A 22,976-nucleotide genomic window follows, 5' to 3' on the forward strand; every position below is an offset into this window, starting at 1 on the left:
AGATGTGAAAGTCCCCTTATTTTAGATTTGAACATCCATGTGATCCTCGGTCCTTCTCCTCGACTCCATGTCCACTGGTTTTTATATACCAATAATCAAACCCCAGAAGTTTTCTAATTGTGGTAAAACTATGGCTGAACCACTTAAGTCTCTGCTAAGTCGAACATTTCAAGACAGATACGCTCCATCAGGTTAGCTGATCTTCTGCTGTTGAAATCAATAGTCCACATTGTCAGGATGGAGACGATAAGTTAATATCTTCCTACGTCCTCTATAGCCCTAATATCAGACCTGAGATCACTTCACTTCACTCCAAGATGCCTGCTGATCTCAATCCAATGTACTTCGTGGAGAACGTCTGAAGGTCAGTCAAATGTGCGATATGGTCTTCTGCACAATCACTAAAAGTAACTCAAAGCTGTTAGAAAGGGAATCAGTTTGCAAAAGCATCCCATCAAATATATATTGTGTTGCTGATGGCCTGACACAAAGGAGAAGTGAATCTGGATAATATGTTAGAAAAATCTCACTGGTGTCAGGTGAGTTATTCCACATTCAACCTGTCTGAAGCTGAACTGAAAGCTTCTTATAGAGAATACAGTAATATATTCCTCGGGCATCCTTAGCAGTTGAGATTCCATCTCAAGTGTTACGTAGTTCATTTCATGCATGGATAAACTCGTGCTGGAAGAGGTTACATATTGCTGCACTCTGCACCTGTTCTGCTTGCAGTTCACACAACGCCATTACAAACAAGCTAAGTGTCATAAATGAGTCCAGAGGACATGTAGAGCGATTGGTGAATTTGAACACTGACAGACACTTCAATAATAATGACAGAGTCAGGATTAATAAGACCTGGGAAGAATCTGTGGAGTATAAAGATGTCACACATCAAACCCTGCCCGAATATCATTACAGTTATTCAAACAGTTGTGGGGAAAAAAGTACCAAACATTCACCTGAGTAACGCAAAACATCTCATTTCCATTCTATGACTGTAGGTGTTTGATTGTCTCATGTGTTTCTTTGGTGAATTACCATATAAATAGCTGCTAGTGCTTATCAGCATTCATTTTAAAAAGGCCTGTGGTCAGAAAAAGAGAAAGAATAAAAGAACTCTCATTTGAGGGTGGCAACATCTTTTTTTCTGTATCTGTTGTATTGCCTCTGTCCTCATCTCTCACCTCCTCTGGAGACTGAATAATACTTAATAATCTGATGAAGGACTTTCAGGAGTCACCTCGGACTAAAGGAAGAATGGTACAAATCAGGATAAGCAGGAGAAATAACACATGACAACTGTGTCCTTGTTGCTCCCTGTGATCAACATATATTTCCCGGTCTAGTAATTTCATCAATCTCCTCCTCTGAGCCACAGATCTGCTCTAAACCTTGTCCTCATCCACTTTATTGTTTTCATCTACACATTAATGTCATCTGCTCATCTTGTATTGTCTTTTGTTAAGAGCTCATGATGCTTTCCTCCATTTCCTGTAATCCACATTAGCATAATCAGGTTAACAGAAACCCTTTGCACCAATATACCCCTATGGACTGTCAGTTAACGACGCTGAATTATATTAGCACTGAAACTGTGCAATACATTTAAGAAAATACAAAAATAGAGACATTTTTTTCACCAAATGTTAAAAAAATAAAACGTATTAATCCATAAGATTTTCTAAACCCACATGAAAAATGTTCTTAATACTTAATATTTGAGCTATGTCAATTTTTGGTTCAAATCAACAGGATTTCATGGTATCATGAAAACAGGGGCCGTGGCTTTCTGTTGCAGAATGAATGTTCTGACAATTATAGTTTGTATTTTAGATTAATTTCATTTAAATCTAAAAAGGATCATGTGAACAACAGTCTCCTAAAGCCACTGAATATCAGTTTTCTTGGGGTTAACACATTTAGAGTACCTGAAAAGAAAACATATAAACTACGAATTCAACATCAGAAATTCTAACTTCATTGTTTAACACCTCCATCATTCAGTCAAGAAAATGATCAAAATCTCCCCTCCTGCAGCATTTCTTAGTGTTGATGCCTCTTGTCAACAGAAACTCAAGATTTTGTATTTTATGTGGCTCAGTGCAGAGTTTGACCTTCTCTCCGGGCAGAGAGGGGGAAGATTTACCAGGGACATTCAATGTCTTCACTAAGAACATCAACATGATTTAATTTTTCAAACACCGACAACATTTGCAATATCAAAACAACACTTGTCTGGATTGCCTGTTAACACTACAAACTGTTAGTCAATGTCAGAATATTTATAATATAATAAATGTATGAATAGATAAGCTGAGGCTGATTCTGGTGTCCGTGTGTATAAAGTGGAGCTCAGTGCAGCTTTCTACAACCCAGTGGAGTGGATGATTGTGACGAGCAGCTCGGAGCTCCCAGCAGCTCTGACACATCTTCCTCCAGCTCTCACTCAAGCTGATTTAGAGGAAGAGGCATTTCATATTCCTCTTCATCTTCTTTGCTCTCTGAATATTTCTGAAGTGCCCTGCACAACATTTGATCTATGAAACATGATTAATAAATAGAGATTGATTAAACTGGTTTATATTTCAAAAGAGGCTCCGCAGAGGAGAGAGGACTGAGCACTGATGTGGCTCTGGATTACTGGTGAGTGAATGGACTCTCTGTGGAGTCTCCATAATCATATTAGTGCTCAGTCCACAGGAAAGGTCTCTTGCAGAAACATCACTGCACACTTTAATCATTCAGATACACTGGATCTACTCAGGGACGGGATGATTAAAATGACAAAAAATATCTTAAACATGCAAATCACAATCATATGATTTATTAAAAATAATGATACAAAGTTATCAGTTGTTTTAGAAAACATCAAATCTCTTAAGACATTATTATTATTGTGTCTTTCTTATATTTAAATATGCACCATGTCGCTTAATTGAACTTTGGTTGATTAGTGACTTAATCAATGTTTCCACTCCAGACTTTTCCTCATTTATTGACAGCCATTGTTTCTCATCACATTAGTGCAGCAGAAGTTGACTAACAGCCACATGCTCACTTAGCTGTGGAGGCTCAATGGACTGAGCCCAGACAACATTGATTTGTAGTCACGTTCATGTTCAGCTTCACATTAGTGTGAGTAGAAACTGAGCTGTTAGAAAATGAAGCTCTTTCTTTAATTAAAATGAGGTGAGAATTTATTTATTAGAAATCAGATAGTGGAAGAGTCAAACGTTTCCTTCAGTTGGAGAATGATTTTGTCCCATTACCATCTTCAGATAAATGCAGGATTTTATCCATATTTCCTTCACACAAAGGGACATATGGGACAGACATCTCAATTTGAATCATGTCAAAAAAAGACTACTTGACGTTTTCATATTGACATCCTATTATAGACTATGATTTACTGTGAGAGGCTTATTGTTATAACTCCATACAAGTGGTAGTGGACTGAGAATTTGTGTGAAGAGTGTGTTCGTCCTGAAATCAGCCACATAAAAAAAACACAACCACACAAAGGCAAAGTGTTGAATAAAATAAAAAAAAATGAATAAAAAAAAAAAAATTGGGTTTTGCTTAAAATGACAAACTAAAAGAGATTCCAACAGAAATATTATGTAAATCGAAACCTTTTTACCTCTCGTGGAACGAGTGTATATCGAATTACAAGCCTGCTCCACTGAAGCAGAATTTTTCTCTCACTTAATCAGTCACAATAAGCAAGGCCCTGGATTTCTTCTTGACACAGAAGCGTAAATTGTGGCTAAGCTGGTGTTGGCTGTAAGAGGTATTTGTCAAATATCAGTCTAATTAATGTCGGATAAACGTGTGGCTGTTGAGAGATCTTAGTGAAAGTGTGTCATTAACATCTTTAAAGCACCCCTGATGTCCTTACACAACACATATCCACGTGTGGGCTCGTCTCCCTGCACAATAAATCCCTTCACGGACTTTTTTTTAATTTCTTGTTTCTAAAAATGACAATCAGTAGTGGTGGAGCAGGCCAGTAGTGTCCCCCCTGTGAAACCTCAGACTCCATCAACCCTCGAAAAATGTCTTTCTAAATATTCACCATGTGTGAATGCATTGTAACATCGACCCATCGTTACGGACACAGACTCACGGAGTTTGGCGTGTGTGCACATGTTTATTTGTGTTCATGAGCGCTTTTGTCAGGATGGACTCTGAGCTCTAAAGCCACCACAATCCAAGATGCATGGGTAGAAATCTAATGAGGAGATGAATAGATTCCCAGAGAGGATAATGCACTGACTCATACACAGAGTGCTTATAAGAAAAGTGGCTAATGTAGCTAATCTAAATCTTTATGGGAGCAAGCAGACAGTTAAATAATTGAAACTATGGGTTCACACTCAGTACACACACACACCAAGTGTTGTTTAATAATCATTATCACAGTGATGCTAGAAGAGACGGATTAAGAGCTTCAGTCAGCAAAAGTTATTAAAATCATCAGCCTCCCATCAGTTTGGATTGAGAGAGGAATCAGTTTAATCCTATGGATTTCACTATACCCTTGTTCTGATTGGTATTTGAAGTAAACTTGACATTGAAACTGTATCCACAGAGAAATGAACTATAGAGGAAACATTTTCTGTCGTGCAACAAAGAGGAAAAGATGGAGTGAGAGCGAGGAGGAGCGTCTCTAAACTACTTCTGTCATGCAGCTTTGTGTCTCCATGGTGTTTGGCTGAAGAGTGAATGTGGCAGTTCATATTTGATCATATCAATGAGACAGAAACCAGAGGAGACCAGACACAAACTAAATTAATTCTCAGTATGAAACTTAACCAACACCCCGTTGTGACCAACAAAGGACAAACATCAGCAAGTGACAATGTTTTATTTACTTCTCCTTTTTTTTCTACTACACACATATAACCTGTGGTGGTGTTGTGTGTCAAATGCTACGCAACTTTAAACAACTTCAACTTTGACACAATAACCTTGATAGTACAACCACTGGGGGAGAGCGAGTATGAGGCGCCTCAACCCTAAATCTGTTCTTGCACTCTGTTCCTGACGGATAGTCGTGAATCCAGCCAAGTAAGTTTCAAGAGTAATGCTGAGCTTTAGATATGTTAAAAAATCATTTAAAACCAGAATTTATCTCCATTATTCAGCGAGGAAACTTTCAAAATATAAGGAATTCTCAACAGAGTTTGGCAGCACTTCTGGTTCAGGAAGCCAGGGATCATGGGTAACGATCGCTCGGACACAGAGCCCGACAGAATTAATCACATGTGGCTGCAGATGGCGCTGTTGATAATGAAAAGTTACAAAGCGTTGCTCTAAATCAGTCTCATTTGATTTGATGCATTGGTTTCTTGTGCAAAAGTAGATATTTGAATCCAATATGAACAGAAACTTTATTTCTGACATATGGTTTTTGCTGTAATTTCCTCTGTGGTTAAAAATAAATAAATGAGGAAAAACTCAATTCAATAAAAACCAAGCATCGATGTTATGGCTGCTTCAAGCTGGAAATAAAGGCAGTTCATTCACTTCTTTGACAACAGCTCTGTTACATTACTCTGGCTTTCTATTCCAATTTAAAAACTCCTCCGTGAATTCATGGTGTTATCGGAATGTGGAAGAGGATTTAGCCAAAATAAATATATATATATATATATATATATATATACACACACTAGACAAAGTGCTCAGAAGGCAAAATGAGATGTACACACAACACACTTTTAGATACACAACATACACAATTGACCCAGTAATGTAAGATGGTGTGTATCACATCCAAACAGCTCTGTTTATCCATTCCTTGTGTCAGAGCTCAGTGAGATCTGATGGAACACATTTGTTTTCTAAGGAAGCTGCTTCTATCGAAAACTCCCATTATGATGTACCAGAGAAAACCACAGACAATGACCTGGATATCATATCTCAACATGGAGCCGTTTTATTCCACTGTAAATTGTTTTCTTTCTGCAAAAACTACTGCTCACAGTGACCGCTCTCAACACAGAAATGTACAGTTAGGCTGTGGCTCAGGAGGTGGGCTGGTCATCCTCATACCAGAGGGCCGGCGGTTCAATTCCCATCTCCCCCATTCTGCTTTAAGTGGCCATCAAGACTAGAAAAGCAAATAAAGTCAGTTTACAAAGTACATTGGTGTGTGGTTGTTTCTACATTGTAAAGACTCTTTATTTTGAGTACAGAGCTCCCACTGTGATAATGGTTTGTATTTAACTGTGCGAAAGGAAAAAAAGAAAAGTTTTTACATCTGACTGTTGACTGATTGTTTCTTTTTATTTCTGGGGCGTGGAGGATTTTCTCTGCTCGGATCATGACTTGATATCCAAAACAATCCTCACCACGAAGTGAGCGTAAGGAAGAAATCTCACCACTTCTTTTTCTGTCTGTGTTTCACATACAGTTGTTGTCCTGTGGTTCCTATCACTGCGCTTTGTTTACTCTTTGTGCCGTTTGTGCTGTGTATTTGCATATATGTTATTTTCTATTCGTGTTTTACTGCATGCCAGAGTGTTTTTTTCCTACTACCCCTGAATGACACAGGCACAGATAACCCCAGGCTTCAATCAACACAGTGGCGACAGGTTTGGCACAGCGAAAGATTTATAAAGAGCAACAGGCCCGACAGAGGACGAAGAGGACCCAGTCTACGCAGCCAATGTTCGCTGCATCCGCCCAATATTGTGCCGGCCACACTGTCTGGTCTTCCTATTGCATCACCAGCTTGTCCCACCCTTACAGCTGTCGCCTAGCAACAAAGCCACAGACAAAAATGTTCTGCCGTTGATTAAAAAAGTTGAAAAGATGGGGGTTTTTTTTCGCCTCACTTGTTGCAGCCATTGCCTCTTTAAAAACAGTTACTGCAGTGCAATGAATCATGGGATATGTTGGGCTGGAGAGGGGACACCATGGCAGAAAACACAGTTGTGATGAGGATTTTTTATGTGTGTTTAGCTGCAGAACCTGCATTGCCTTTTCTTTACAGAGTGCTTTAGGGCTCCACCTCCCCTAGGTGGCGTTGTCGATTTTTAAATTGTTCTCGTAGTCTTAGTATTCATATTAACCAACCTCTGTTCTTCCCTTACATCTGCAGAATGCACCACCTTTACAAAAACTAACTGGTTTTCTAACGAATGAATGTGATTCAGGGTCTTTCACAAAGTATTGAGGCACTTGATCCACAAAACTCTGACAATGACCCTTTGTCTTTTGTTTGGAGGCAGCTCTCTCAGAATCCCAGTGTCAGTTTCTCTGCTTTGAACCTTCAGCTTCTCTGTGATGCTGAAAACCAAACCTTTGACTTTTTCTATTCAACTATCAAATCGCTGAGAGGAAAGGATTTAGCATTTACCCCCAACCAAAAGATGTCATATAACTGATAGTGATAATTTACACCACTGGTCTAAAGTTTCCAAAAACTGAAAAATAATATAGAAAACATTATTAGACCTCCACAGGGTGCATCTTTTCTTTCCAGTTCCGTATTTCTCAACCTGCAGTCTATTTATCTTAGCTCTTTCTTCCTCCTTTACTGAATCCGAAAAGTCAAGAAAATAGCAGCAAATTTATGGACAATTTCCAAATCCTCACTGCCTTTGCTGATCCACATCTGGACAGATCTTTGCTCCCATTTGCTGTTGGTATTTCCACAGAAAAACAGTGGGAGCTGGAAAATAAAGACTTCAGTATCACGTAGAGAGGCCTGAAGTAAGAAGGAGCATTTTAATTGTTTGAAATGGCTGAAAGATGCTGTGGACCTTCACTAAATAAGAGATGCCTGTATCTTTTCCAAAATCATGTCTAAATATGATGAAAGTATTTCAGCAGAGAGACAATCGATTGAAGATCATTTGTCCCCAGCAGTATCTTTAACTGTTTCCATCTGTTTCCAGTGAAGGAAATGCGTGAAGCAGCTACTAATGAAAACTACACAGTCATTTGTCCTTATTAAGTGAATTTAAACCCTCAGAGGAGGAAGTGTTGTTCCCAGATGAGGAGGAAATATGAAGATCAAAGTTTGAAGGCAGCTCTTTGAAGAGCAGAGTTCCTGTGAAATCTCATAAAAACAGCTCTCGTTTGGTTTCAGTCGCCGAGCAGATGATTTTTTTCTTACAAATAATAGGAAACTCTCTGTTGTTCGTGTCAATCTACAGACAGAAATAAACTGAGTTTCACCCGAATGATTCTAAAGAAGTATAAAATTTAACCAACAGATAAGGTTCAGGTATAATTGATTTAAAATCATACGAGGACACTGTAAATCTGTTTCATTTGTCCCTATAAAGGAGGTGATTAGGTAAGACAAGAAAAGACAGGTGGAGTTATATGATCCACCAGCACACCCTAATATAACTCACAGTGCAGGCTCATTGACATCTGGATGTTTTCAGTTACTCTCCAGCTCCGGAGTCTGATTCTCTGACAGCTACAAGATGTTAGACTCACTGAAGCACAGCCTCTACAGCACATCAGCTGTTTAAAGCTGCAGCCAGAAGAAGGAAGACAGGGACACTTCAGAGCAAAACAATGGAGATATTGCTCTCAGGTCCACAAAAGGGATAATTCAAATTTTTATCAGTGTCATAAACACAAATCTCTGAGCCTCTCCATTGACTGTGGTACATACATGCATTTGTTTACAAGCTGAGGGAAAAGAATGCAGCAAACTCAAAAAGCCAAAGAACCATGTCCAATGAAAATGTTACAGGATCTTACACAAATATGATGCATACTTTTATTTGGGAAACAGCATCAGAGGCACTATACATAGCCTACAAAGGCATAATTTATAGTATATATATATCCAATATACACACTATATATTCACATAATTGTCCCGCAAGAGTTTCATCATACTGACAGATTTTCCACAACATAAAATCTCTGATTTAGTGCTTTGTGCAATTGCTTTAGTTTAGAGCTGTCACTGTCGCCCGTTAAATCCATAATGTTTTTACCATCCTCTCCAGGAAGGCAGGGTTCTGGATGTGTGAGTTTTCTACCTGCATCAATGACCAATCGGCTCTAGATGTTTTTCATCCAGAGATAGCCTCCAGATTATTAACCAGGTCAGCATCTGTCCTGCCTTTTGAACATGTAAAAGCCGGTCTGACCTAAACTCTCTCCTATTTCTTATGGTGCATTCACAAGAGACACGGAGCCAATACCTGCACATTGTAGCCAGTGCAATGACGAGGATTCAATTCTCCACATTGTAACTTTGAGTACTACAAAAATTATTGAAGCCATTATTTTAAGATATAAAGTAAATATCACTGATCTCTTCACCTCTGAGGAGCTCTGTTTGAGAAAAGGTCTCTTTCTGACCAGGTTATTCGTAAAAAAGGTGTTATTCACTGTTACAAGCCGTCAGACACACACATGAGCTGCTGAGCTGTAGAAGATGGAGAAGACTGCAGCCAGAAGGAAGCAGAGGCAGCTGCTGAATCCCAGTTGTGTTGAAGCTCTGAGTGACAGCTCTCATCCTCTCTGGATCAGGGATGCATCTCCCAGCAACCAGGCTCATCAGCAGATGCCACAGTTCACTGACTGATCACATGACCGAAGTCAACGGATGTCTACTGACCAAGACGACTGTGTGATGATCTGATGGAAGAATGTGAGTGTTCTGTTTCTAGGAGTTAACCGGGATCAGAGAAAGGAGGCAGTCAGATGAGAAATCTTGTTAAAACTTCACTTTAAAATTCACAACAGGCAGCAAGCTCAACGTGATCTGAATGAAAAGAAGACGTGTGGGCGAAGAAAGCTCAGAGAGGAGAGTAAGGAAAGTTTCCAGTACTAATTCATTGTGAGAGGACAGTTTATCACCATCTGCTTTTTGATGAAACACCAGTGGTAACAATTAATTTATAGATTTGGCACAAGAGTAGCTCGTAGAATGATAGAACAATGGACGGAGGCTGGAGAGCATCATTTACTGATGTCCAATAACAAATGGAAGCAAAACAGAAGAGGTTTTTCCCACATGAACCTAAATTCAACTTATTCTCACTCATCGGTTTTCGCTCTTCCTGCATCCTGTTTTTCTCATTGCATCCTCCCCCCTCTCACACTGCCTCCCACGCTCCCTCTCCTCCTCCCCATCTGGCAACTCACACCATCCAGGCAGCCTGCCAGCATCAGAGCAGCGTTAAAGTGAATCCAATATGCTCGGTCACGGCTTACGCAGGTCCCAGGTATAGTGTGTCCCTGAGAGACAATTGATTCAACTCTCAGCTCCCTGGATTGAACCAAATCAGCTCTATTAGTCGAGTGAAAGGATCTGTGAGGTCAGACCGTGTCAATGAAAAGCAGACGAGATTCAGCCAAGGCTAAATAAGACTGACAGGCTCGAGGAAAATCTAGTAATTACTTGATTTTCTTGTTTTGGTGAGTGTTTTTTTTTTTTTAACATATCCACATACAATTAGTGTTCTCCACATTGCTATAAGAGGATTCAAACCAGTGAATCCTTTACACTCTTACACTATAGTTGACTGGGAGTTCCCCAGAAGCCTCTGTTCATGAGGAAAACTTGTTTGATGCCAATGGACCAAACAAGTCTAGTATGAATAGAATCAGCATCTATCCATTTTCTTTACCACTCATCATTTGCAGGGTCGCATTGGACGCAGGAGCCAATCCCAGCTGACATTGGCTGAGAGGCTGGGTAAACCCTGGACATGTCACCATCTTAACTATTATAAGCAAAAACTGATGCAGATGACCAGCTGATGACTCACACTTGACCAACGTGTGTGAAGTATTCCTGAGCCTGTTAAGTTGTTGGCACACTTGAGGTGGTTGACCAGCAGACTTTTGTTTTCAACAGCAAGTAAGGTTTATGACAAGGGTTGGGTATCGAAGGTTGGGTGTCCTGAGCTCTGGCACCAGGGAACGTTAGCCGACAGTTAGCTAGTGGCTACTGCAAACTTGACTCAAACAACAAAATGCCCAAAGCTTGACAGTCAAAAGTGTGGCTGTATTTCAAACAAAGGGATTCCAGCACTTGGAGGTGCAGCAGATGTGTGAATGCAATTCCTTTAAAAGGGAGGAAATTGACAAACTTAATGAAGCAACTGTGGTACATTTGAAATAGAGTGAAGCTTGGGCCTCATTTTTCTGTTTATGTACCAGAGAGAAACTTAACCGAGGCCCTGCCCGAACCCAACAGGCATTCAAAAGGTCCAACCTGACTTGGCCTGTCGTGTCCCGACCACTCAGGACAAGTATCCGCACTCTTATTTGAAAGTAGAGAGATGCTCCATGTTTGACTTTTTGTGTAACCTCATGACAAGCACATCAGCCAGGCAGCGTGGGCGTCCCAGACTCTAGCGGGTTGGGACACAATTGGTGACGAGTTTGGAGCTGGAGTACTTTGCTGGATTAAGCACCGAAACTGTTATTTAGTGTAAAATTATAGTGGTTAGGTTTTATTTATAATGTATCATGCATATTTTTTTCCACACATTTATATTTGTATATTAAGTGGATAGTAGTAATTAGTTTATTCTCTAAACTGTTAACCGATAATGTGTTTAATTTCACCTTGTAATTTGCCTGAATAATTTTGTGATATTATCAAGAAAAACGTATTGGTTCTGGCACCATATGGGCTCGGTCACCTCTTTAAAAGTAGAGATTTTGCACTGTTATCAGAAAAAACAAAACGATACCCAATCCTAGATGTTGGTGGGCCAAACAAGACAGAAGCTGCACCCTGGACATGTCACCATCTCAACCATTAAAGCAAAAACTGGTGCAGATGGTTTGACAAGCTGATGACTGGCACTTGACCAACTCGGGTGAGGTATTCATGAACCTCTTAAGAAGTTGGCAGACAAACTCGAAAGAGGTGGTTGACCAGGAGCATTTTTCCCCACAAGAATATAGTAAGGTTTAGTATGACAACTAAATGTCAACCTGTACTAAAGGAATGACAAAGCAGCCCAGTGACAGGAGAGCCTTCAGCTTCACAGCTCTGCTCTCTACAGGAGGATGACTGCTGCTAAATGAGGCTCTTTCAAAATACAACAGATTATTGTCTGGCTGTCATTTACCTGCTCTCAACATTTAAAAAAGTGCCTTCATTTAATCTGAACTACTCAATAGCACTCCTCATCAGTGCCTGTGCAGGCGCGCATTCACCATCCCTGCACTCCTCCTCCTCCTCCTCCTCACACACATGAAGTTTAATGTTGCACCTCAGCTGAGCTCTGTTCCAACATTTTGACATTTCAGGCACGAAGCGCAACAGCCTGAACTCGTGGAGCCAATCATTAACCTGAGTCTGATCCACAGCAACTACCAGGTAATCAGGTGATCAATACCCCCCCCCCAAACAAAATCAAATGCACTTCCAGATGCATTATGCAACACATGCATCCTCATCTCTGTTCAAATCTCCAATAAATTGATGAAAGCAGTCGATCCTTGCCTTGAAATCCGAAGAGGAAAGCGACGCTGGGGATCCAAACGCTGTAAATCCAGAAGTAATGCATGGCTGTCCTTTTTTTTTTTTACCAGGTCCAACAGTTCAGCGCTGATCCGGGTGGGGGCTCGGTGGTCTCCTGACGAGGGTCTCTGTCTGTCCACAGGTAAAAGCTTGACCTCGCAGCTAAAGACCTCTCCTCAGGAAATAATGTCTCAAAGTGACGCGTCTCAGCAGCAGCAGTCGACGAGGACGCGCACCAGGTGCTGGAGGAGCAAACGCTGGACTCCTCCATGCGGCTCATAGTTTGGCCTGGCCTGCCACCTAGTGGTCAGACAGAAAAATGATGAGGTGTTGTTTCGAATAAATCCAGGTTAATCAAAGTTGTCATGGAGATATCTGTCAATAGATAAACATTTATATTTCACATTTGACCAAAGTGCTTTATTAAATAAAAGGGTACAACAAGAAAACAGCAATATAGCCCCTGAAGTGCGCACAATTTAACATTATTAAACATTGTTATCTTGTAGGAACAAGTTTTGCACACAGAGTTTATATTTGCATTTAAAGCTTGTAAGACTTCATTTATTTCTCAGGTAATATGATTTAAACATAGTCCTTCTGTGGGGTGAGCCTTTTGTCCTTCAGTATATGCAGCAAATGATTCCTGACAATCCCGAGTCTCTGTGCAAGAGCAACAAGATTATAACTTGTGGGCACAAGGCTCCATATACGTGACTTGTTTAGAGGTTTGGGGAAACCTGTGCAAAACTAACACAAACCACATTTTCTCACTGCAGAAAAAAGCAGAAAGAAAGCAGTCAATGCATCTGGCGACTAACAAATCCACTTTTTATTAATAATCCAATAAAATATATTTCTATATCGCACCATTCAAAACACTGTTACAAGGTGCTGTCCAAATTGAAAATGAAAATTTTAAGGTAAACAATAGGAAACAATTAAAACTACACAACAATAAACTATTTCACTCAAAAGAATGTATCTTCAATTTGAAGATCACAAGGCAAAAGAGCACAGATACAGAAATAAAAAACGACAAAAGGGTCAAATCACAACAAAATGATTGAAGCAGATGATAAGATCAGAACTAGGAGGAAGCCCACCTGTACAAATATGACTGTAAGAGAGATTTAGTGGAGGATAAGGAGTTTTCCAGAAGGAGCTCCTCAGGGAGAAATTGCTCCAAAGGCCTGACAGAAAAAGGCTTGGCCACCTTTGGTCCTCAGCTGGGAAAATGAATGGTGAGCCTCCACTGAGGACCTCAAGTCAGAACGGGCCTTAAAAGTCAGCAACAAAATCTTAAAATCAAATTTAAAAGTAACCGGACGGAGAGAAACTGAAATTGGAATAACAACCTCTCTTTTAGCAATTTGTTGAGGAGTCTGGCTGCTGCATTTTGGACGAGCAATAATTTAAATCGACTTTTCTGGCTCAGGCAGGTGAAGAGAGAATTGCGAAAATTCAAACTAGAGGAAATGAAGGCATGAATGATAATCTCTAAAGGTTTATTCTGGATAAAAACATGGTGATCTTTGAAAGATTACTGAACTGCAGAAATAATGACTGGACAAGTGTCTTGACATGATTATTTAAGGTGACGATTATATGCTTGTCATTATTAAATGGTGATGAACATAATTCATTCCATTTACAATTTTTTATTTCATTTAAAAAATATATAATCCAATGGCAGTTACCACTTTACAACAATTAAGATGAAATATTAATGGAAAGAATGAAAAAGTTAACAAACCAAGAACAAAAGACTTTCTTTTTTTTTTTTTTTTTATGACGTGCCCCTGTGGTGCCCACTGACCCTGTCAAGGACTCGATACTGCCCCAACGTTTCTGGGGATTTGCACAACCTGCACACCAACAGACGTAGGATACACGAGGCAGCCATGTTGAATACATGTAGTTAAAAGCAAGTCAATCTCTGGCCTAAAAGCCACAGTCTTTGTCAAGTGTGTCACTGAGAGTAACAGCTGGTTAGTACTGCAGATGGAAGTCTTGAGGAGGTGCTAGTTAAGGCAGCGCCGGGCCATTCCTCTTGTTAATGTTTTGCATAGGATAATCATACATTTTCAAGTAGCAAACAAAATCAAATATTTATGACTACAAAATGATTTGTAACCAATAAATAATTCAAACAGGCTCTTGTCGTTAAGCACTGTTTACCATTGTATGAGAAAGCCTTGGGGGGTTGTCAGGGACTCAAACAGCTTCATCTGCCTCATGTTGCTGATCTCTGCATTATGGTTACTGTACACCATCCATCCACCCGGTATTCAAATGTTGGTGCAGACCAGTGAAGATAATTGCTTCCTTTCTTCTTTTTTAAAATTCCAATACATTTCCTTAACCAGAGCGAGTGCGCTTCCTTAAATGTTGAAATGTTATTATGAGAATTAAAGATTTCACGACAATACACTGCCCGTGAGCTAACCTTTGAATCCCCTTCATGTAGAGCATAACCATCAAATTGGAGGCTAAATTATTAGACGCCAACATTAGTCTTGGTTATGAAGTATGTGATTTAAAATGTGGGCTGTCGGGGAGCTAATTTATCTGCTCTGCTGTGCACAGACCCTCCAGAATATCTGCAAATCTTTATTTAAACCGAGTAATTTCACAGGATTTTCAGTCATCTTCAGTTGCCAAGTCATTAAGAATGCAGCTCTGCAGCCCTCGAGCGAAACAGTGACACTCTACCAGCTACAAGAGAGCTTTAGTGTAATTATCAGCTCTGACATTTTCAACATGCAACTGTCCTTCTGAAGCACAACGTGTTTCAGGACGGGGTTTAATATGAGTTTTTTCTACAGGCTGCTGGATCAGAGTCTTCCTTGATGTCATGAACACTCAAACGGTAGTGGTCTAGAAGATCACTGACTCTGATGATTGGTATATGTGCAAATCTGTCTTGGATAGACCCACGGTTTAGTTTGACAGCTGCAGAGATCAAACAGAAAGCAGAAATAAAAATGTCAGTATGAGGAGGAAGAACAAACAAGTTGTTTTTGAGCTCTTCTAACTTCTTCTCCTGCTGTGAGACACATGCTTTGGCTGAATGTTCACTCTGATTGAATCTGAAGCAGATTATCTTAGCAGCACTTTGAGACAACATTACAGCCTACGGATATTATGGAAGACCAGGTTCTGTTGTGAGACATAAGATGACGGTGCACGGACACGGTGTCGTTAAAATTTCTGATGCGGTGCATCGTATTTGCATGTGTACTTCTGTTTACGAAAATTAGAAAAGGAAAACAAATAAAAGAGATTGAAACTAATAGAATAAAAATAGAATGTTTACAGGTCAAAACAATATCATTTCGTCACAGCAGGTAAATGTGTGTAAGCCCCGGAGCCAGTTATTGACTTGCTCGATAATTCCCAATGAAGAATTGTTTCATGTTGAAGTCAATCAAAGATCAGATGGATGATATCGTTTATATTCATGACACGACCACTATTCTCTTGTGTTTGTGTCTTTATGCATGTGCACGTTATCTGAAACCCCAAACTACCATCTAAACGTTTTGAACACGTGCCTTCTTTATCCACTGTTAATCATATATGTAAATTTATTGTGACCACACTGTAACCTCAAGAAATTGCAGAATGGAATTCACCATCTCCGTGTGTGAAATTATTCTTACAAACCAATCAACAACCGAGACTGTTGGTTGTTGATGGTTACTATTTTAATCACACTGTGACTTTCAGTTTCACAGATTCATACACATCAAAACACTCTGAGTCATATCCTGAGCGTAGGTGAAATTATTTAATTCTGTCAGGTCCTCTGTTTTCATCCCCCAGATATCATCATTCTCTGTGTGTTCGGCTCAGCTGAACTCTACTGAGATGTGTTTTTGCTGTTTATTCAGAGAGATGAAGTAGGTCTATGAAGTCAGTGCCAAGGAGAACATTAAAATCCAGAGACGGTGAACCGAGCTGAACTTCACTAATTGATTAATGTTGCTGCTCATTCCTCACCACAGTCCTTGGATGGTGAATAAATAACTACTGTGCTTCTGTGTGTACTGCACACACAGTAATGTGACACGTCTGTGGACAGAAGAGATTTGATGCAGCCACGAGTTCAGCACCAGGGACAGAGACCACTGTGCTGCCGAGGACGTTTACAGACACAACTGGTGACACCGGACTCCGTCTGACCGTCTCTCTCTCTCTGTCAAATAACTCTACAGGAGTGTAGCCAAATCTGAGCTCGTGGTCCGACCCATGAGTACGAATGATCATTTAGTAATCAGAATGTCTACATGACGACGAGTGTCACAGCCGGTGGGGTCCCACTGCATGACAGTCTCGTAGTTTATCTATCATGTTGATGAAGCATATTTTAATTCAAATTAATGAAGTCGGCAAGAAATAACATCTCATTTATGGCACATTTTCTGCTTCCTTGCATTTTCACTGCACCAGAATTTGTCAGTCTCCCCGATTCCCTGTTGGAATGAGAGAACCTAAAGAGTATTAGAAAAGGTCGGATGGAGAGTTTGTTCACATCCTGATGATGATTATTACCGCAGGGGTTGTTTTCACCAATTTGGTTGGTTGGTTGGTTGATTCTTAAGCGAGGTAACAGAAAAACAACTGAGCAGATTTCCTCGAAACCTGGTGGAAGTATGCGCTTTGAGAAGAACCCTTTGAATTTTGGTGCAAAATTTAACATTGCAAGATAGGACAGTGTTCAACAAAAATCTAGATGAAAAACTAAATTCCTGAGTGTCAGTATTTTTTTCTATAAACTACTAAAGCAATAATGAAAGGAGAAAATTTACAGGTAAAGAAATAAATGGTAAAAAGCTGATATGAGGGCATGAGGTCTGAAGAACATACCACAGGAGTTGATAAATGTAGAACGCTAGTCCCTACTTCTTTTGTTTTCATTATAATATTACATTTCTGCTTAGAGTCCATTAATATACAGCTGAACAAATCACCTGTGTCATATCAAATTCTTTCCCAGTTCTGATGGTTGATAACCGTAACCATTTTGGCTTATTTATTGCAGTCTGGCTTTCCACCACTTCCTCCCCCATTTTCCAAGGACGTTCGCCAGTATATTGTCCAGTCTGCTGAGCAAGTGATTGGCTGTCAACTATACCCTTCAAAAAAATAGCCCCACACTGACCCTGCTCACTCATCCAGCCACTTTATCCACAAACCTCCCCCCTGGGAAATGGAACCGCTGCATGTATATCTTCCTTCACTTCTGCCTCTGTCTCTCTCTTGTGTTTTTCTGTGCGCTCTCTCTATGGTTCCAGGAAACTTCTTGCTTCCACTAATGTTACCTTATTGACTGGGCCACATGCCACCTGCCAGTACAGCTGCTCTGCATTTGTTTATTAATGTTCTCAGTGCATGGAGAGAATTTAGTGACACTTTGACACATGCTGCCACTTCCTGCCCAGCTGGTTGTCTTGACTGGATCATCTTACCCTCAAGAATCAAGCTGAGAGTTTCAGTGAGTGAGGCTGACCATCAGAGTCATTATGGAGCTTCAAGGTTGCACAAGGAACAGGAGCTTTGACAATGCTTCACCAAGACACACGTCTGATGGATAAGACTAACTTCCATATAGCGCGTCAGAAAAAGCTTAATATAAAGTAATGTAATTGTTTGTCAACCTAAAACGTTTCTTTTCAATAAAGCTTCTGCTCAGAGCAGACTCAGGTCTGTCTTGGACCAGCTCTTAGTGACGCTGCTATAGGTCTAGCTTGTCAGGGGACACATGGAGCTTCTCTTTCCTCCTCCTCCTCTTCATCACATTCATGTCTCATCAATACATGTTGATATGACTTCTTCCCCTGAGTCTTTCTGCTTTATCATTGCAGATCGAGGATTGCAGCTGGGACGATCATGAGATCATGAATCGTAATCATGGGGGCAGCTGATCGTGGAGTATGATTACAACTTGCTGCTTCTGTCATAACTGTGAGACCTTTTATTTCATATAAATGCTAAATACAAAACATAGATACACCTCCACATTTATGTCAGGCACTGTCTTTTCTCGTCAAAATCCAAATATTGTCATTTGGTTGATGTGCTCTGCTACATGCAGCATCTATAGCCCTTCTGTGCGTCCTGGGAGAGGGATCCCTCACATGCTGCTCTCTCTGAGGTTTCTACATTTTTGTCTTTCTCTGAAGTTTTCCTCAATCTTGTTCAGCGTAGAGGGTCACACACCTTGTTAATCCTTATGACACAAATGATTTGTGAATATGGATTGATAGAAAGGTTGATTGATAGATAGGTTGATTGATATATATTTTTGGAAGGACCAAACGTCAGGCCTTAGCTGCCTGGAAGGAGGTGGATGACAGAATCAGATCTGCCCTCCTGCCAGATGAGAGAAGCTGGGGGAAAATCAAGGCAGATTGGAACAGCTGATGGAGCCTTAGAGGGGAGAGAATTGTTACTGAGCTGAAAAAAAAGCCTGACAATGGCAATCAGGAAAACGGACAAGCTGATCACCAGTTTCAGTAAAAAATAATGGCCCTAAGAAAAGACCATCTGCAAACTTTGGTCTAAGGCAAAGACTGACAAATACAATGAAACAAAGAGTGAGCAATAGAGAGAGTGGGAAAGAAAACGTGAAGACTGCAAAGCAGCACAGATCTCAGAGACTGCCTCAGGAAAGAGTTGTGTGAGCGGGAAGAGGGAGAAAATATTTGGATTTATATGGCTGAGTAAACAAAGGCAGATATGAGACAAATTGTGTAAATTATTCCATTTCAGTTCATGCGTTGGCAGGAATAGGAATGTTGCTTCAGTAAAATGTTCCTGTCACTCTGTCCTCTGCCACATATTCACTCCATCCATTATTAAATGTACCAGACTGACAAAAACTCTCCATGAGCTAACAGCTGTCTTTGCACATCCGATAAAACCTGTGTTGATCTGCCACTCTGGGCAAATAAAATCTTGTCTGCTGGTTTAACGATAAGGTGACGAGGGGTGGAGACAGAGGGGGCAGAAAAATCAGGAAATAGATTGAAAATCGACACACAGGGAAAAGATGAACGGTTGTTGCCAGCAGCTAGGAGACTGATTATGTTGACATGTGGCAAGGCCTTGACACAAGCTTTAAATTTGAATCCATTACTAGATGCAATATCCTCGCTTGCTTGCAACACAATTGTACTTTCCTGCTTCTATTCAGTGTAACTGGAAGTTTCTTGCATGGGGGCAACATGCAGTGAAAGACGATTGGGGCTCTATCACTTATAGATACTGGGGTCAAGATGGAGGCAGTGATGATCCCCCACTCAACTTCAGTTTCTTCCTAGATGTCATTAAACAACAGTGTCTGAAGAAAATATATCGCCCCAAAAACTTTATATAGAGTGCGCTCGTCAGATATTCTTCATGCTGAGTTCTGGAGATGCCGTCACACTGGTCACCCCACGGGTTACAATCAGGCTACATCCGTATTTATACATATTCGTTTAACTGATCTCTGTCCACCCAAGTGTTTTGGTCCTGTATCAGTTTTAATCCCAGCACACCACTGAGAAAACATTTAAGGTGAACTGTTATTTAGGGTTTGATGCTGAACATTGAGGTAGTTTCATTGCTCTCATTTCAGAAAGCCTGGTCCCCTCCCTGCATCGCATTTCCACTCTGTCACATCCAACACCATGTTTCTATTCAGACAACAGGGAGACTGTCTATGGAGGAGTGTACCAAAACGCGAAGTACCGTAAAATGACTTTATAAAATCGCTCTAATCTTTACTATTTTATGAGAACATTGGATATTTTTAGCCTCAATAAGTTCAAACCAAGTTCATTTATAAATCTGAGTGTTTAATGTACTCGAGTATAAACCAGCTCCTCTCACGGGTGGAGCAAACACACACACACCCTCTAATGTTAATTTTTAAAGTGCAAGGGGCCTCAAGCTAAATGAGGTGACAGCAAAGTGTCGAACATCATCAGTAAGAATTAGCATTTGAATTGTGTGTTTCAGTGTGTGTGTGTGTGTGTGTGTGTGTATGTGCGCGTGCATGTGTGTGTGTGTGTGTGTCTGCTTTCATTTTTACAAATATTGTATATTTTGTTGTTTCAAAGTGCTGGTACAGTTATACATGTCTAATCAATGCCCTTCATTTAAATAGCACATTCAGAACAATGTGAGGTCACATGACATTGACCTATTGACTTTTGATTGGCGAAATCTAATCAGTCCATCTCTGAGTCTGAGTGAATGTTTGTTCCAAATTTAAAGACCCTCATGCCGCCCTTAATATTTCGTTCAAGAAAAAACATAAACATTCTCAGTGAGGCCTCTGTGACCTTGAACTATGGCTAACAAAATCAAATCAGTTCAGCACTGACTCCAAGTGAATTCACCAAGGTGTTCTAGAGATATTGTAAGTGGGACAGACAGACGTACATACCGAAGAACCCGGGAAACATGATGCCTCAGGCCCCTGGCTATTGCCGACACAAAGGCATTAAAAGCAATGGTGGTGGTCACATGGTGAACCTGAAGCAAAGTCATAACATACAAGACGTGGACTAAATAAAGATTAAACAAAATGTCCATTGCTCTCACAATCAACACCTAAAAGCAATAGATTAAGTCAAATCACTTGGGTGTTTGTTATGTGTGAGCTTGTGTGAGCACTGAAGCTGTAGCTGCTTTAAAGGAGGATATACAGTGATGAAATGGCTCCAGCATCACATGGCAACACAAATACATTTGGTGGCTTCATTAAACTATTCAGAGAAATAGAGGGTAAACAAACACAAAGAAGATGAGTTAAAAGAGCAAAGAGACACATCAGGAGGTGGGATGACACAAGAAGACATTTAAGTCAAATGAGAGGACAGTGCAGGCGTTTTAGGAAGCATTAGTATGCATCTACATGTGCTCACAGTCAACGCTCAGTGTCAGGAAAATGAAGACTGCTTTATAGTTAACATGGATGTATCTAATACAGGTTTAAAAAAGAAAATGGTTGAATTCCTATTATGTTTTATTCAACACTGTTGTTAAAATTCAAGGATGCACACAGAAAGCCCCACTGGGCTTTCTGTCTCTCTGCATTGTATATCATTTGTTATGCAGTCAATGTCTGTGTATTTTTGAGAAAATATAAACAATCAAATAAAATGCAAATATATGCTTTCCTGGTTTCGAATCATATCGATCTGCAGAACAGTCAATATAAATATGGGTTGTTTATCCAGGCTTCTGTGCAAACATAAATAAGTTAAAATATCTTCTTTGATTTGGATTATATCAAATTAGACAATGTGATTAAAATAACGCTAAATACTTAATGAAGAGTTGGGTGATACAGAATACATAACATACATAAATGATACTGTGAGACAGCATGATTTAGATTGTTCCAAGCACAGTCGCATGCGGCAAGACATGCAAGAACACAAGGGGCTAGAAGATCCACCAGCCCAGAATGAGATGTTTGACAGAGGGATCAATGGCCCAGTGCACCGAAGTCCCTTCTGGTGAGACACAGGAGGAGCCAGGCCTGGAGGCAATCCACAGTGCCCAGAGCCTCCCAGTGCCAGCCACACCCGATACCAGCACTCAACAGGCAGCTCCATTGGCATGCAGCGGTGCACACAACCTACCAGAGCCAATAAGAACTATTCGTAGCTGCAGCATCGGCTTTGGAGGGCCCTGAATATGACCTGGAAGAGAGGAAAAATTGCTCACTCGTGGAGATATGCTGAGGGTTATTTAATCCCTTACACTCCTTTTGTTTGGCTCTTTTCCACAACATTAAACACGCCAGTCACTTTTATTGTAATTTACAAAATAACTATTGTATGCTACTGAGAAGCTGAAGGAACAACAAAGTCCTTTTTATTTAAAAAAACAGGTGCTGTATTGTTCATATTTCAAAACTCTTCCTGAGGGAACTAATCTTGATCGCTTGATTTAAAGGTTAAATTGTTTTCTGAGCTGTTCTCTTCCTCTAATCTCTAAACCTGACCATCACTGTGCTAAATCTGTTTTCCTCAACTAATTCCCTCCATCTTTCTTTCCCCCCTCCATTCTCCACAGATTTTCTTCCAGATGAACTGCTCTGACCTCTCACTCTGGGGGTTAACAACATCTATAGAAGTCCTGCAACTCTATCAGACCAGCGGACAACACAGTTGTCAAACAGCTGCTGCTTCTTTTCCTCCCTCGGTTGTCATCTTTTGCATTACATATCGTGTGCTTTATTGTATACCTAATATTTGTTCAATTTTAGTTGAAACTTGCATTCAAATGGGAAAGTAATGTCAAAGTAATAGATTCCCTTCCATATTTATTCAAGTTTACTGGATTTGCAGAAGGCCTGTATATCATAGCCTAAAGTACACGGACGCCTCTATGGTTCGTTTAGCAACTATTTTACAGCACTACAGTGCAAACATTTTGTCTCATCCATCACACAGTACCATCAGGGAAGCATCTGATTCATCCCGAGTGGATTCTGCAT

At 40.3% G+C, this 22,976-nt stretch overlaps 1 protein-coding gene across 1 annotated transcript in view; it reads right to left on the reverse strand.

Moving 5' to 3' along the window:
* The window catches only part of lsamp (limbic system associated membrane protein), a 531,736-nt gene extending 519,030 nt beyond the window's left edge, over positions 1–12,706 (reverse strand). The window contains exon 1 of the mRNA XM_069534420.1: positions 12,455–12,706. Coding sequence (XP_069390521.1) covers positions 12,455–12,518 — 64 coding nt within the window. The 5' untranslated portion in view covers positions 12,519–12,706. The remainder of the gene's footprint in view (positions 1–12,454) is intronic.
* Positions 12,707–22,976: the final 10,270 nt, after the last annotated feature.

Source organism: Paralichthys olivaceus, chromosome 11 (genome assembly GCF_024713975.1).
Source record: "Paralichthys olivaceus isolate ysfri-2021 chromosome 11, ASM2471397v2, whole genome shotgun sequence".
Taxonomy (NCBI): Eukaryota; Metazoa; Chordata; class Actinopteri; order Pleuronectiformes; family Paralichthyidae; genus Paralichthys; species Paralichthys olivaceus.